Source organism: Mustela lutreola, chromosome X, assembly GCF_030435805.1.
Source record: "Mustela lutreola isolate mMusLut2 chromosome X, mMusLut2.pri, whole genome shotgun sequence".
Lineage (NCBI taxonomy): Eukaryota > Metazoa > Chordata > Mammalia > Carnivora > Mustelidae > Mustela > Mustela lutreola.
The window spans coordinates 129,417,314-129,429,524 of NC_081308.1; the positions used below are offsets into that span (position 1 = coordinate 129,417,314).

Below are 12,211 nucleotides of genomic sequence, written 5' to 3' on the forward strand. Positions count from 1 at the left end.
TAACCTATGCAAACATCAAAAGAAGAGACCCTCTAGCTCCAGTGCAGTTGCCAGTTCTGGGCCCAACCGACTTCCAAACTTGAGAATGCACTGTCCTTAAAAAACTGCTTTGTGTTAGGTACTTTCCTTCTGGCTATCTTTATTTGTGCACAGATCCTTTGTGGGGGATCCAAGAGACCTCCATACGCACAATGCAGAGTCTCTCCCACCAGTCAGTTTGCAGTTCATTGTTAAGGTAGCCCCAGCAAGCTAATACTACTATATCAGTGGCTTGCAGTCTTTTTGCTACCAAGAACCCTTTTGCTCTTTGATCTCCTGTGGACCCAGTTCATTTATTTAACAAATATTTATTGAGCACCTACCATATACTAGGCCCTTAATGTAGGCATTGGAGATACACAAAGTCACAAAGCAAATTTCCCTCCTCTTGAGCTTATTCTCTATGTTTTAAAAGATTTAGTCGGTGAAGTATATTACAGCTTAGTTTAGTAATAATTTGTATATTTTCTCACGAGATAACCAGGATTACCTCATCAATGTGATATAATTAGTGCCTAAAATCAAAGAAAGATCATATTCTAAGTAACTGTTGATCTCTTATGGCAAGTAAATACATGGAATCTTTTAGGATTTTTTTTAACATATTGAAAATTATTTCCAGAAACTCCAAGTATGGATCCCTAGGGGTACAAGAACTTCAGTATAGGGCTATTAGCTAGAGCAGGGGTGGCAAATTTTTTCCTGTGAAGGGCTAGATATTAAAGGAATAAACAGTTTCTGTCCCAAGTACATAATATTGCCATTGTAGTTTGAAGGCAGCTACAGATGATACAAACTAATGAGTATGGTGGAATTTTAATAAAATTGTATTTATGGACACTGAAATTTGAATTTCATACCATTTTCTTGTGTGGCAAAATATTAACTCTTCTTTTGGTTTTTTTCAACCAATGAAAAAGGAAAACCCTTTCTTAATTCAGGAGTTTCAAACTGTTTGCAAACTGCAAATGAGCAGGCTGTATGTATTCACCCAGCTGACCACAGTTTGCCAACTCCACAGTTAAATTTTAATTTTGCGCTAGTTCTGGAATTAGATTATTCTTATCTCCCTAAGGTTCTAGATGAGGGCCAGAGAGGAAATCAGTTTGAACTCAAACCCAGGCTTCTTGCAGCCCAGCCCACAGTGCTTATCGCTGTTTTAAGCTGCCCTGTTTAGTTATGATTTCACATGCGGTCTTTGTATCCATGTGGTGCAGAAAATAGATGTGTGGTCAGCGGCTCTTTCCAGGCGTTGACCATGTAAGGGTTGTCCTCTTACTAGCTGCCAGTGGCAACCCTATTTTGTCAAGCCTGACCCTATGGTTACCGCACTGTTGTCGTTTATACCTCTCTCGGCTTGCGCGGGTCCGGGAGGCCCATCTGTCCCTTACTATTTGAGTTCCTGTTGTCTCATTGGCAGCTTTCTGAGCAGCTGCAAAATGTTTTTAACTTGAAGTGGAAGTTGGGGTCATTGGCATCGTCAGGGCCGGACGGTCACTCTCAGCAAGGGCTCTTTTCAGCTCTGACATCGACTAGCTTACGGACTCCGGTGAGTGTTAAACTAACTCCTCCCACTTTCCCATGGCTGGACTTTCACTGTTGGTAATAATTAGGAGGCGTTTCTCAAGGGCTGGGAAATAATGTGCACTTCTTTTTTGTGTTGTCTTCAGAAACTGCTTGATTGCCTAGGACCACAGTCTTCTGCCTGGTCGTCCCTCTCTGCGGCTCGTCTGTTCGGGCAGCCTCGACACCGCAGCTTGGCGACGCGGTTCCGGAGGGGGACCCGAGGTGCTCCCGCGCGATCAGGGGGCGGTGGCACCGCCGTCCACCTCGGAGGATCATGCTGCGAGGCAAGTCCCGGCTCAACGTGGGGTGGCTCGGCTACTCGCCCGGCCTGCTCCTCGAGCACAGACAGCTCTTCACAGAGCGCGCGCCTCGGCGCCCTAGCCGGTAAGTCACGTGAACGCCGGCGCCGGCGCCGCTCAACGTCAGCACGGCGCGCCGCACTTGCGCATTGCGTCCCGCCGCCCGGCTCTGGCTGGCACTTCCGGCGCGGCACACCTCTACGGGTCGCCTACCGGGGGCAGTGAGTGCGGTCCTGCAGCCCCCCCCCCCCGCCTCCCAGCACCTGCTGCGGGCGCGGCCACGCCATGGAGCTCCTTGATAAAGCGGCGCTAAATGCGCTGCAGCCACCCGACTTCAGGTAGTCCCGAGCGGGCCCCAGGCCGGGTAGGAGTCCTGACCGCAAGGCGACCTGGCCCTGGCCTGGAGTGGGGTGGAAAGGAAGGCCGGAACCGAGCGGGCCGGCCTGCAGTGGGTGTGAGGTCTGGACCCTCGGGACCGGGCTGCGGGCTGGGGCAGGGGGGAGGCAGGTTGGGGTCTCCATCGTCTACACGCACGCAAGCTGGGGCTTGGGGTCCTAGGGTAGATAGAGGTCGGCGGGCCTTCAGCTCATGCTTCTGTTCTAGCCCTGCCTTTCGCTGTCGTCTATTTTGCGATCTTGCTCTCTGCAGTCTCTCCCCACTGCAGGGCGAGCTCCCTGAGGACAGGAACCCGGCCTTCTCCATCTGCTGGTCCCCTACAGGGCCTGCATCGTCGGGACTTAAATGTTTGTTGTATGAATGAACGAAGGGAAGAGAGTAGGGCTTCCCCTGGTTTGAGACTACTTCACTTGGAATTAGTAGAATGAGCTTTGGTGGCTGAGTACAGCGGCCTTTCTGACCCACTGTGGCCCACTAGCCTAGCCAGTGACACCTGGGTAGGCCAAAAGGTGGCGAGGGATTTACCTGCCATTTGATGATGACTTACTGTGTGCCAGACTCAACTTAGGCTCTTTATTACGTACCTTAGTAAAATTAAGAAAGTGTTGTTCGCCCTTTAAAAAAAAAAAGATGAAGTTACTCAGGATAAGTGACTGGCCCAAGATCACACAGTCAGGACACACAATTAGTAAGTGTTGAAGCTGGTATTTGACCAATCCCACTAATTCCAAAGGCTGCAATCTTTGGAGCCCCGTGATCCTTTTCTCTCTCTTATGATGTCAATATAGATGTTTTTTAAATTGCTTTTTACTAGGATACCAACAGATAATTTTGTCAGGTACACTTAGAATACAGTGTAGCCCTCCTACACCTGATTTTCGTGTGTCATAATGCAATTTGCAGTGAAATCTAGTTGCAGTGGAAGTCTTGATTGCCACAGAAGGGAAGTGGTAAGCTGTGTCTGCTACTGCTTGCTGCAGAAGTTCGTATCAACTGGGTAAACTATAGGTGGTTTAAAGAGTGGGACAACAGTAAGATTCATCCTAAGTTATTTCTTTGTTGGAGGCCCACTTTAATTCTGGATTTTTCATGTTCTTTATTTCTAAGAAGTCTCTGTAACACCCAATGAGAGAGTTGTAGAAGAAATCAGTTGAATGATATCAGTTACTTTGTTTTAGAATAATTCACCTGTTACACCCAAGCTGGCTTGTGCCTGCAGAACTGCCAGCTGTGGTGGGGATGTGGCTGGAAGCCAAAGAGAAAATGTCCTGTTAACATTAGAGGAAATTTGCTAGTTTTCAAAAGTCTGTGTGCTTAACTTGATACTTAGTCCCATATTTGTGAGGTCATAACCCAGAATTAAAAATTTTGGAGTTTAGGGTAAAAAAATGAAAAAGAGTTGAAAATAAACTGCAAATTGTTAAGCTGAGCCCATGCCTGGTATAAGAGTGTGCGGCTAGAAATTAACATGTAGAAAAGAAAAGACTAGGTTTAAGCGGTGGGATTGTAAATGTCTTTGTTTGCCTTAACACATTTTTGTATGGTATTACAGCATCTTTTCAATAATGATGTTTTCTGAAGGCCAGGTGAGATACTACGTATTTAAGAGAGGTGATCTGAAGAACAAAAGAACCAGTTAACACTCCCTTTCCCTTGATTCTCAAGCTTGGTTTCTTTATCAGGTTAGATATTTTAACTTTGCATGCCTAAAACACATACTTGAACTCACTATGGAAACACCCAGGTCATGTTTTTTGTTGGGATTCATGAAAGAAGTGGTCAAATACTTACGTTTAATTTTTATAGACCTATTCCTATTGTAGAGCTACTCATATTCTTTATGAGGATTACACAGTAAATTTCCCTAAAAGTTTACTACTAGGAAACAGTTTAAGGAAGCATAACTATATTAGATGAGGATTGTGTAGCTCAGTGATCATCGTAGGAGGATGTGTTGAAAGATGATCCACTGAAGTAGGGAAAGGAAATATTACAACTACTATGTGAATTTATTTTAACCGTATCCTTTTTAAGTATCTAGTTTCACACATGTTTTATATTTTAAGTAATGAATTGATAATATGTGTGTAGATGATCTGTTCAAAAAAATCAGTATGCCCTTATATGGGCTTTGTGCTCAAAACTTATATTTAAGATGGATTAATAGTCAAAAAAGTTTGTAGACCATTGTTTATAAACCGTAAACTTGAGATGTTCCCTTCCTTTCCGGGCTTCCAGAAACCTCCTTGCTAATAATTATTTACACACTTAAAAGAACCCCTTTGCTTTTTATAAATAAAGTAAAAAAGAACCCCTTTGCCTGGATTTTCTAGGGCTCCAGAAAGATGTGCAGGTCTAATAGGAAGCAAGGTGGCATGTTAAGTCCTGTAATAACAGGTATGAGCTAAGTGTGATGGCATCCCAGAGCAATGAGTCATTTCAGGCAGAATGATCAGGAAAAGTGCCTAGAGGATAAGCTCTTTTGAGGGGGACATTGAAGGCATGGTTAGCTCCTTCCTAAAGATACGGACAGGGGCGCCTGGGTGGCTCAGTTGGTTAAGCGACTGCCTTCAGTTCAGGTCATTATCCTGGAGTCTCAGGCATCAGGCTCCCTGCTCTGCAGGGAGTCTGCTTCTCCCTCTGACCCTCCCCCCACCCCGACTCTCTCAAATAATAAATAAATAGAAGCTTAAAAAAAAAAAAGATACGAACAAAAACTGGAGCCTCTGAGGATTACCAGAAAGAGAATTAAGGTCAAGTGTTGACAATAAGCATAAAGCGTGAAGTGTGTTAAGGTAGTCTGATGATAGATTTAAGAGACGAAAAAGGACCTTAAGCTAGATGATTAAAGCTGTAGGGTTTACTGCGTTTACAATGTACGTGGTGGTATGTATGAGGTACAGATGTGTCCATGGTTGCTGGAAACCTACTGTCGCTTCACTTTGCAGTAGTGCTGCTCATTTGTAGCAATGCATAGGACAAATCCTGACATATATCTACTTATTGAAAAGTCAGTGAAACAACATTAAGGAACATTTTGAAAATGGGGAAATAACTTTATTTTTGTATATTAATCTGTAGTCCTTTTTTATTTGCACACATTTTTAACATAATTGGAATAGTATATGTCAGGGGTTGGTGAAGTTCTTCTGTAAAGGACCAGATAGCAAATATTTTAAGTTTTGAGGGCCATATAGTTTGGTACCACTACTCAGCTTGTCCTTTGTAGCTCCAAAGCCACCTTAGATGATACATAAACAAATGGGTGTGTCTGTGTTTCAGTTAAACTTTATTTATAGAAATAGGCATTGGGCCCTTAGGCCTTATTTTGCAGATCCCTGATACACATAATACGATGGAGTTTGCCTTGTTCATTTGTCACACAAGGACTTTCCGAGTAATGGTCAGAGTGTTTTTTGTTGGATCCATATATTGATACACATCAATTGTGAAATCATTTTCTTATTATGGACATTTTTATTGTATCCAGTTTCGTTTGTGCTTTTATGTTAATCTTTTTTATGTTAGTCTTTGTATTAATGTTTTAAGTAGCAGATTATCAGACTTGTTTTTCTTCAAGTATAAATTTGAAAAGCTTGATTCCGTTCTTCAGAATGGTTTTCTTGTATTCTGGATCAAAACTTTCTCCATTGGAATATTTCCTTGATTTTAAAATAACCTCCAGACAAATAGAATTCACTGAATAGAAGGTGTTTTGACATTAATTTTTAAAAATATTTTTTTATTTGACAGAGATCACAAGTAGGCAGAGAGGGGGGTGGGAAGCAGGCTTCCCGCTGAGCGGAGAGCCTGATGTGGGGCTCGATCCCAGGACCCTGGGATCATGACCTGAGCTGAAGGCAGAGGCTTTACCCACTGAGCCACCCAGGCACCTCTTGACATTAAATTTTTAATGAGTCCATGTTGCATGAAGACTTATCTAAGTTGTACTATAGCTATTTAATTACAAAGAAATTAAGTTTCCTTCAGCTGCATCTAAATATTTCTAGACTGCTTTTTCTCTGGAGATCTCTCATGCCTTGTTTGTACTGTATCCAGCTGGCCCTTGATAGTGTGCTTTGTGAAGGAACGTCATTAGTTGTTTTCTCTCTTTTCCTTTACTGTCTCCATTATATATTCTGTAATTAGGGTATGCTTGCATAGCACTTTGGACACTACAAACCACTTTCATAGTTTGATGCTTCCTCTCGCACTGGATCTGAATGGCAGTCTCTTGGGTGTTCTCTAGGTCTTTAGGTTCTTCTCATTTTGAGTTCCTGACTCCTCTTCCTCTGTCCAGTGCTCCCAAGGCAGGGGCAGGGTTTCCAGCATCTTTTCTGTCGATACAAAACCAGTTGGAAATGGCTGTGCAGGTTCTGATTTTCTCTTTGTTTACTTTCTTCCAGAAATGAAAGTTCATTAGCATCTACCCTGAAGACGCTCCTGTTCTTCACAGCTTTAATGATCACAGTACCTATTGGGCTATATTTCACGACTAAATCTTATGTTTTTGAAGGTAATCCTAAATGATAAAACAAGACATTTACCCCTTAGTATTTTTAAGATTCTATGTGTTTATGATCTCTTTATATCTGTAAGCTGGGTGTTCTTAATTTGCTTCTTCCATCTGTTTCTGTTTTGCTTTTCATGTTCAAGTGAGTCTTCCTTCATGAAATTAACTTGTTCATCATTGAGTCATTTTAGCGTGACAGTATATTTGTTGAGGGTTCTGTGAAATGGCTTGCAAGTCCTTTCTCTTACTATACCTCTGACAGCAAGATTGGCTGACATGGGAGGAGGAACTTGGGGCAGTGTACCTTTGATAGCAGACATTAGTAGAAAAAGAAAATTAAGTCCCCCTTTGTATGTTGAAATCTGTGAGTGAAGTGATCATTACAGTTTTCACTCAGGATAATGTTCCTTGTGTATAGGAGGTATTCAGATCTTTAAATGAATACTTGATTTATCACCACCCAAAGTATTCCTTTTTAATTGCCTGACTGGTTAAATAAATATATAGCTAATAAAAAGCAGTATGCTTTGTTTTTTGCACTTTGATAAATTTGGGAATAAAATGGAAACTTTTTTTCTCTTGATAGGCGCCTTTGGAATGTCCAATAGGGACAGCTATTTTTATGCTGCTATTGTTGCGGTGGTCGCCGTCCACGTGGTGTTGGCCCTCTTTGTTTATGTGGCCTGGAATGAAGGCTCACGACAGTGGCGTGAAGGCAAACAGGATTAAATTGAACATCACCTTTTGATAGCATTAAATGGATTTTTAAAAATGGTAAATGTGTCTGGGGTATTAATAATTTCAATAAAGTTGAGAACATGTTAAAATCAATCTGAAGGAGTCACATTTGACTAGTGTAAAATTTGATCCTTCTAATGCAATGATTTGTATCATCAGTTTTAACTGTCCGAGTCTCTCATTTGCAAATGAGAATTTGTAATGTTAAGTTGGTCACAAATAAGTATGTTAACTTAATTATACATTTGGGAAGAATTTGATTATCTCACAACCAAAAATGTTTTACAGCATTTTGTCTTTTGGTTGGTTTTAAGGTTCATTTCTCTGGATTTGTTAAGATGTACACAGTGAAGGAAATCTGAGCTGGTTTTCACTGGAGCACTTTCCCTTATTTTTACTGAAGTCCTGGGTCATTGGATTCTAGGTTGTAAATTCCTGTGCGAAATTGCTTGAATTGTGGATTTGGGACTTCATCTGAATGTCACTGAAAATTTTGCATCGAGTGTAATTCCTAGCCAATAGGAATCTTTCTCATTACATTATTTCATGGGCAGACTAGGCCAGATCACACCCACACCCTTTTGTGGGAAAGGACTGGTTCATTGAAGGATCTAGGCAGCAAAGCAAAAAGATAGCTACCTGGGCACTTAGCCTTTGCAGGCTACCCTGTGCTTTTAGGCTAACTGTTTAATGATCTGCTTTGCTCTGGCATTGAATAGTGAAGTGATGCTTTCATTACAGGGTTTGTGTAAACTCCCTTTCCAGTTTGTTTTTCCTACTTTTCAATAGTGTATATGGTAGGAATTTACATTTAGGTGTGCCCATTTTCACATACTTCATGAAAGTAGATTATTTTTATCATCCAGGAAGTATTCCTGGGATTGGTAGTCGAGTCTTTTTTAATCAGAGCTGTTATACCCTAGATGTATATAGTTATGTAATCGTGAGGTCCTATCTGACGGGAAAAGACCCTGCCATTTTACTTTGGTACCCTTAGTCTGTTCTTTCCAGCTACTTGGTACTACTTGTGTGCAGTCTAAAAACACACCTGGAAAAATGTGTATTGAAACAGGAAGAGAATTTAAATTCCATGTGATATTTCTACCTGGAGATAAACATTATTTTGGCTTATATTCCATGTGCATTTCCTAATGCTAGTTCAGCACACTAAACATTTGGTTTAGTTCAAATTCTGTTAAGTTCAAATTCTGCCTGTGTTGCCTCACAGTTATTTACATTATTTTTCTGGATGAATGGTATTGGCCATTTTCTTGAAAAAGTACATCCTACCCTTACTCCTTTTTACTAGTCCAATTTCCTGTTACTGGCAATTCCTAATACAGTGGCCCTTGCTGTTTTTGCCATTACTGATTTTTCTGTTCACCCCTATTTTCGTTGTGCAGCTGGACTAAAGGAATAGGGAGGTGGTTAAGCATAAAGTAAGTAGGCATTTGTGTTTAATTGTTGAGAAAAAGTGAAAGATGACTATTGTAGGACTCTTATTTTGCTTATAGTTAAACATTGTCTGCAATTTAAATATCTTTAAGCCATTATTTTAACTGTAAAGTGTTTTCTTAAAGACTACAGTTTTAGTATAAAATTGTACAAATTTAATATAAAGTTGTAGAATACCCTGGTTTAAGTTTGGGGTACTGTGTGGTAGATTTCTAAATGGTTGTCCCTTTAGAAGCCTTGTTACACGTAGAACTGTTACCCACCTAATTTCTTTTCTATAATGCCAAGGTTTTGTATTTTTGAGGTCTCATGCTGTTTGTAAAATAAGAATGCTCAATGTTAGATTATTCTGATTTCAGATGTTTGCTGAGTAGAAAATGATATGGATGTTTTTCTACAAGTATTTAAACCAGAGATTCATGCAAAAGCAGTTGTAATTTACTCTTGGAAAAAGTACCAAGTGTTTGAAAGTTAGAATTGGAAGCTAGAGTTGATATTTGAGATTGTTAAAGTACAGGCTTGTTTTCAAACCAGTTAATTTTTTTCTGGAGTTCTGTTAATTCACTACTTCGCTGCTGTTAAAATGACATATGGTATTTGACATACAGATTTATTATTCAAGATGTCCCACTGATTTCCTCTTGCACAATGTACGTACTTCAGGATGTATAGAAAGGAAAGCTACAATTGAGCCCTCATATGTGTTTTAAGATAGGACTATGTTCACTGTTGTTTGAAAAGGGATTGTAAGAATAACCTCAATTAGGAAGCGTAACTTGAAGTGTCAGCACGAGCTACTGATAAACACATTGCTTTCCCCATCTTACCTCCCATTTTGTGCCCACCTGCCAGAATATAATCTTTTCTTTCCTGTTGTGCTAGAAAATGAAGTGTGTTGTAGAATGCATCTGATGTTATTAGCTCTTCAAGTGGATAGACACTGTTTTACGTATTAACAGCAGAATTCAGTTTTGAGCTGTTACCGAAGGAACTTAAACATCTTTTTAAAAACCTCCTATTTCATGGAAATCTAGCATATACATTGTAATAATTAGGCTATTTTCATCATAAAAATCTCATTATCTTTGCCAAAAGAGCCAGCTGATTGACATGTTTGATATTTACCTGCCATTTTCATATAAATTTTATATGTACAGCTAAGAGTACCCACGGAGACCAGTAAAAACAGTTAAATAAGGTGTGCGCAAGGAAAGATGATAGCCAAAGGTATATGAAACAACTATCTAGTGTGTATTTCTCATCTCTAGACAAGTTCATGTTTATTATTTTATTTATGATCAAGTGAAGTCGTAGACCATTGTTGGCCCACTTTATAAATGGTTCAGCAGTGGCACAGAATTCGTCACTTGTCTGAGGTCAGCAGCAGATTTTCTCGGCTGTCAAGTGATGTGTGTCCTCCAACAGAGGAGTACAACTCTATTAGTTCAGATTCTACTCTTATATTGAAGATGAGTTTTGCGAGAGCTGGCTAAAGCAACACTTTGATAACTTGACAAGATTTTTTTCTTCATTTGGCAGAAGGGGAAAGGGTAACCTGAGAAACTAAATTATTTTCAGGGACTTTGGGAATTTAACAATAACTATTACATGTAATTTATGAATAGTCAAATGCTTTATATATTCACTAAAATAGTCTGAAATTCCCCAATTTACCCTCATTCCTGGCCACACTTTCCTTTCCTGTTGCATTGCTTCATGTTCTTAAGAATGGATTCTGCATTCCTTTTAAGGTATTCTGTCAGTCATATTTGTCAGTTATACATGCTAGTCTTCCTTTTTCTCAAGTTCAGTGAACTCTCACTGGACAATAATAGCAATAGCTAACAACATCTGCACAGCACCTTACAGTTTGCAAAGAACGTTCACATATTCTTGTTGGAATTTTGCATAGTGAATCTGCTACTAGATGTCTCTTGACATCCTTGCCGAAGATGTTAGAATCTTTAACTCAGTAGAGTCGTTGAGTATGCTGTAGTCTTTGAATAGTGCCCTGACTAGGGATGGGGATTAGATGCGCTATTTTGAAAGCTGTGTGTAATTATTGAAATGGGGGGCTTGAGTTCTTTAGCCACTTGAATCAGATTTACTTTTGTAAGTGATACTTTTCTAACTGTTACCTGGATGGATTTTGTATCCATTATATTCCAGCCTGTAATTTGTATAAATTTACCGTCTGTTGTCATTAAAAAAGTGTTCGAAATGCGACTTTGATGTGTCCTGATTGAATGAATAGTAAGTTTATTAGCATCTCTGTTTTTTAGCCCTTATTTGCTTCTGTTTATACCATATAAAATCTATAGAGTTGTCAAGGGTAGGCCTTTATGCAATACTTGTAGACCAGAGGTGCTCAGACTGGTGGGGGTCTCTGAGGGGTACCAAGACAGGGAGGGCTGGTTATACCCACTATGTGGTGACCCCATCAGAAGTGGTGTGGCAGTGGGGAAAGAAAGCAGCATCTTGCCCTGTGGCTTTTTAAAGAAAATTCATTTGGGAGTGAATGGGCTTCAGGTCCTGCGAAAGGAGTAATATTTGTGGCTAAATAATTCAGTGAGGGGCAGTCCGTTCCTCGCCCTGTCTGCATGCCGCCCCCTTCCTAGCGGCAGTTGCCTTTGCCTGCGGCCCTCTAACTACCTTGTGCTGGTGCTCCAGCTAATTTCTGTGCTTCTAAGGGCTCTAGCTAGTTCTTAATAAATACTGTCCTCCTCTAAAAAAGATTTGAGACCTCTCAGTGTCAAAATATAAAGATGATATGTGATCATATATATATATATACAAAAGTACAGATTATAAAATGTCCGGGGAACTCAGGACACCTAGAGCGGCATTGCAGAGACCACTGGAATCACCTTCTAGGATCTACTGCCCAGACCTACCAAGTCAGAACCTCTGGGGGTGGGGCCTGGAATGAAAATAGTTGCTGGTAACGGGCCGTATCTGATGAAGCCCATTTGAGAACTGCTGCTGGCATTGGGAATTGTTAATGTTTGTTTTTAATGCTAGACTTGAAGATGTTTGTATAAAGCTGGCCTGGAATAGATACTTTAATAAGCAAAGGTAGAGTTCTGCATAATGCTATATATTGAAGGCTCTGCTTAAAATCAGGAGAGCTGGGGCGCCTGGGTGGCTCATTGGGATAAGCCTCTGCCTTCAGCTCAGGTCATGATCCCATGTTCCTGGGATCAAG

The 12,211-nt window shown here is 40.6% G+C and overlaps 1 protein-coding gene across 1 annotated transcript; it reads left to right on the forward strand.

The window, feature by feature from the left end:
• The first annotated feature begins 2,047 nt into the window (after positions 1 to 2,047).
• On the forward strand, positions 2,048 to 11,232 carry VMA21 (vacuolar ATPase assembly factor VMA21). Its single transcript, XM_059157240.1, has 3 exons — positions 2,048 to 2,242; positions 6,707 to 6,816; positions 7,400 to 11,232. The coding sequence occupies exons 1-3, from the start codon at positions 2,190 to 2,192 to the stop codon at positions 7,540 to 7,542; spliced, it is 306 nt and encodes a 101-aa protein (XP_059013223.1). The 5' UTR covers positions 2,048 to 2,189; the 3' UTR covers positions 7,543 to 11,232.
• Positions 11,233 to 12,211: the final 979 nt, after the last annotated feature.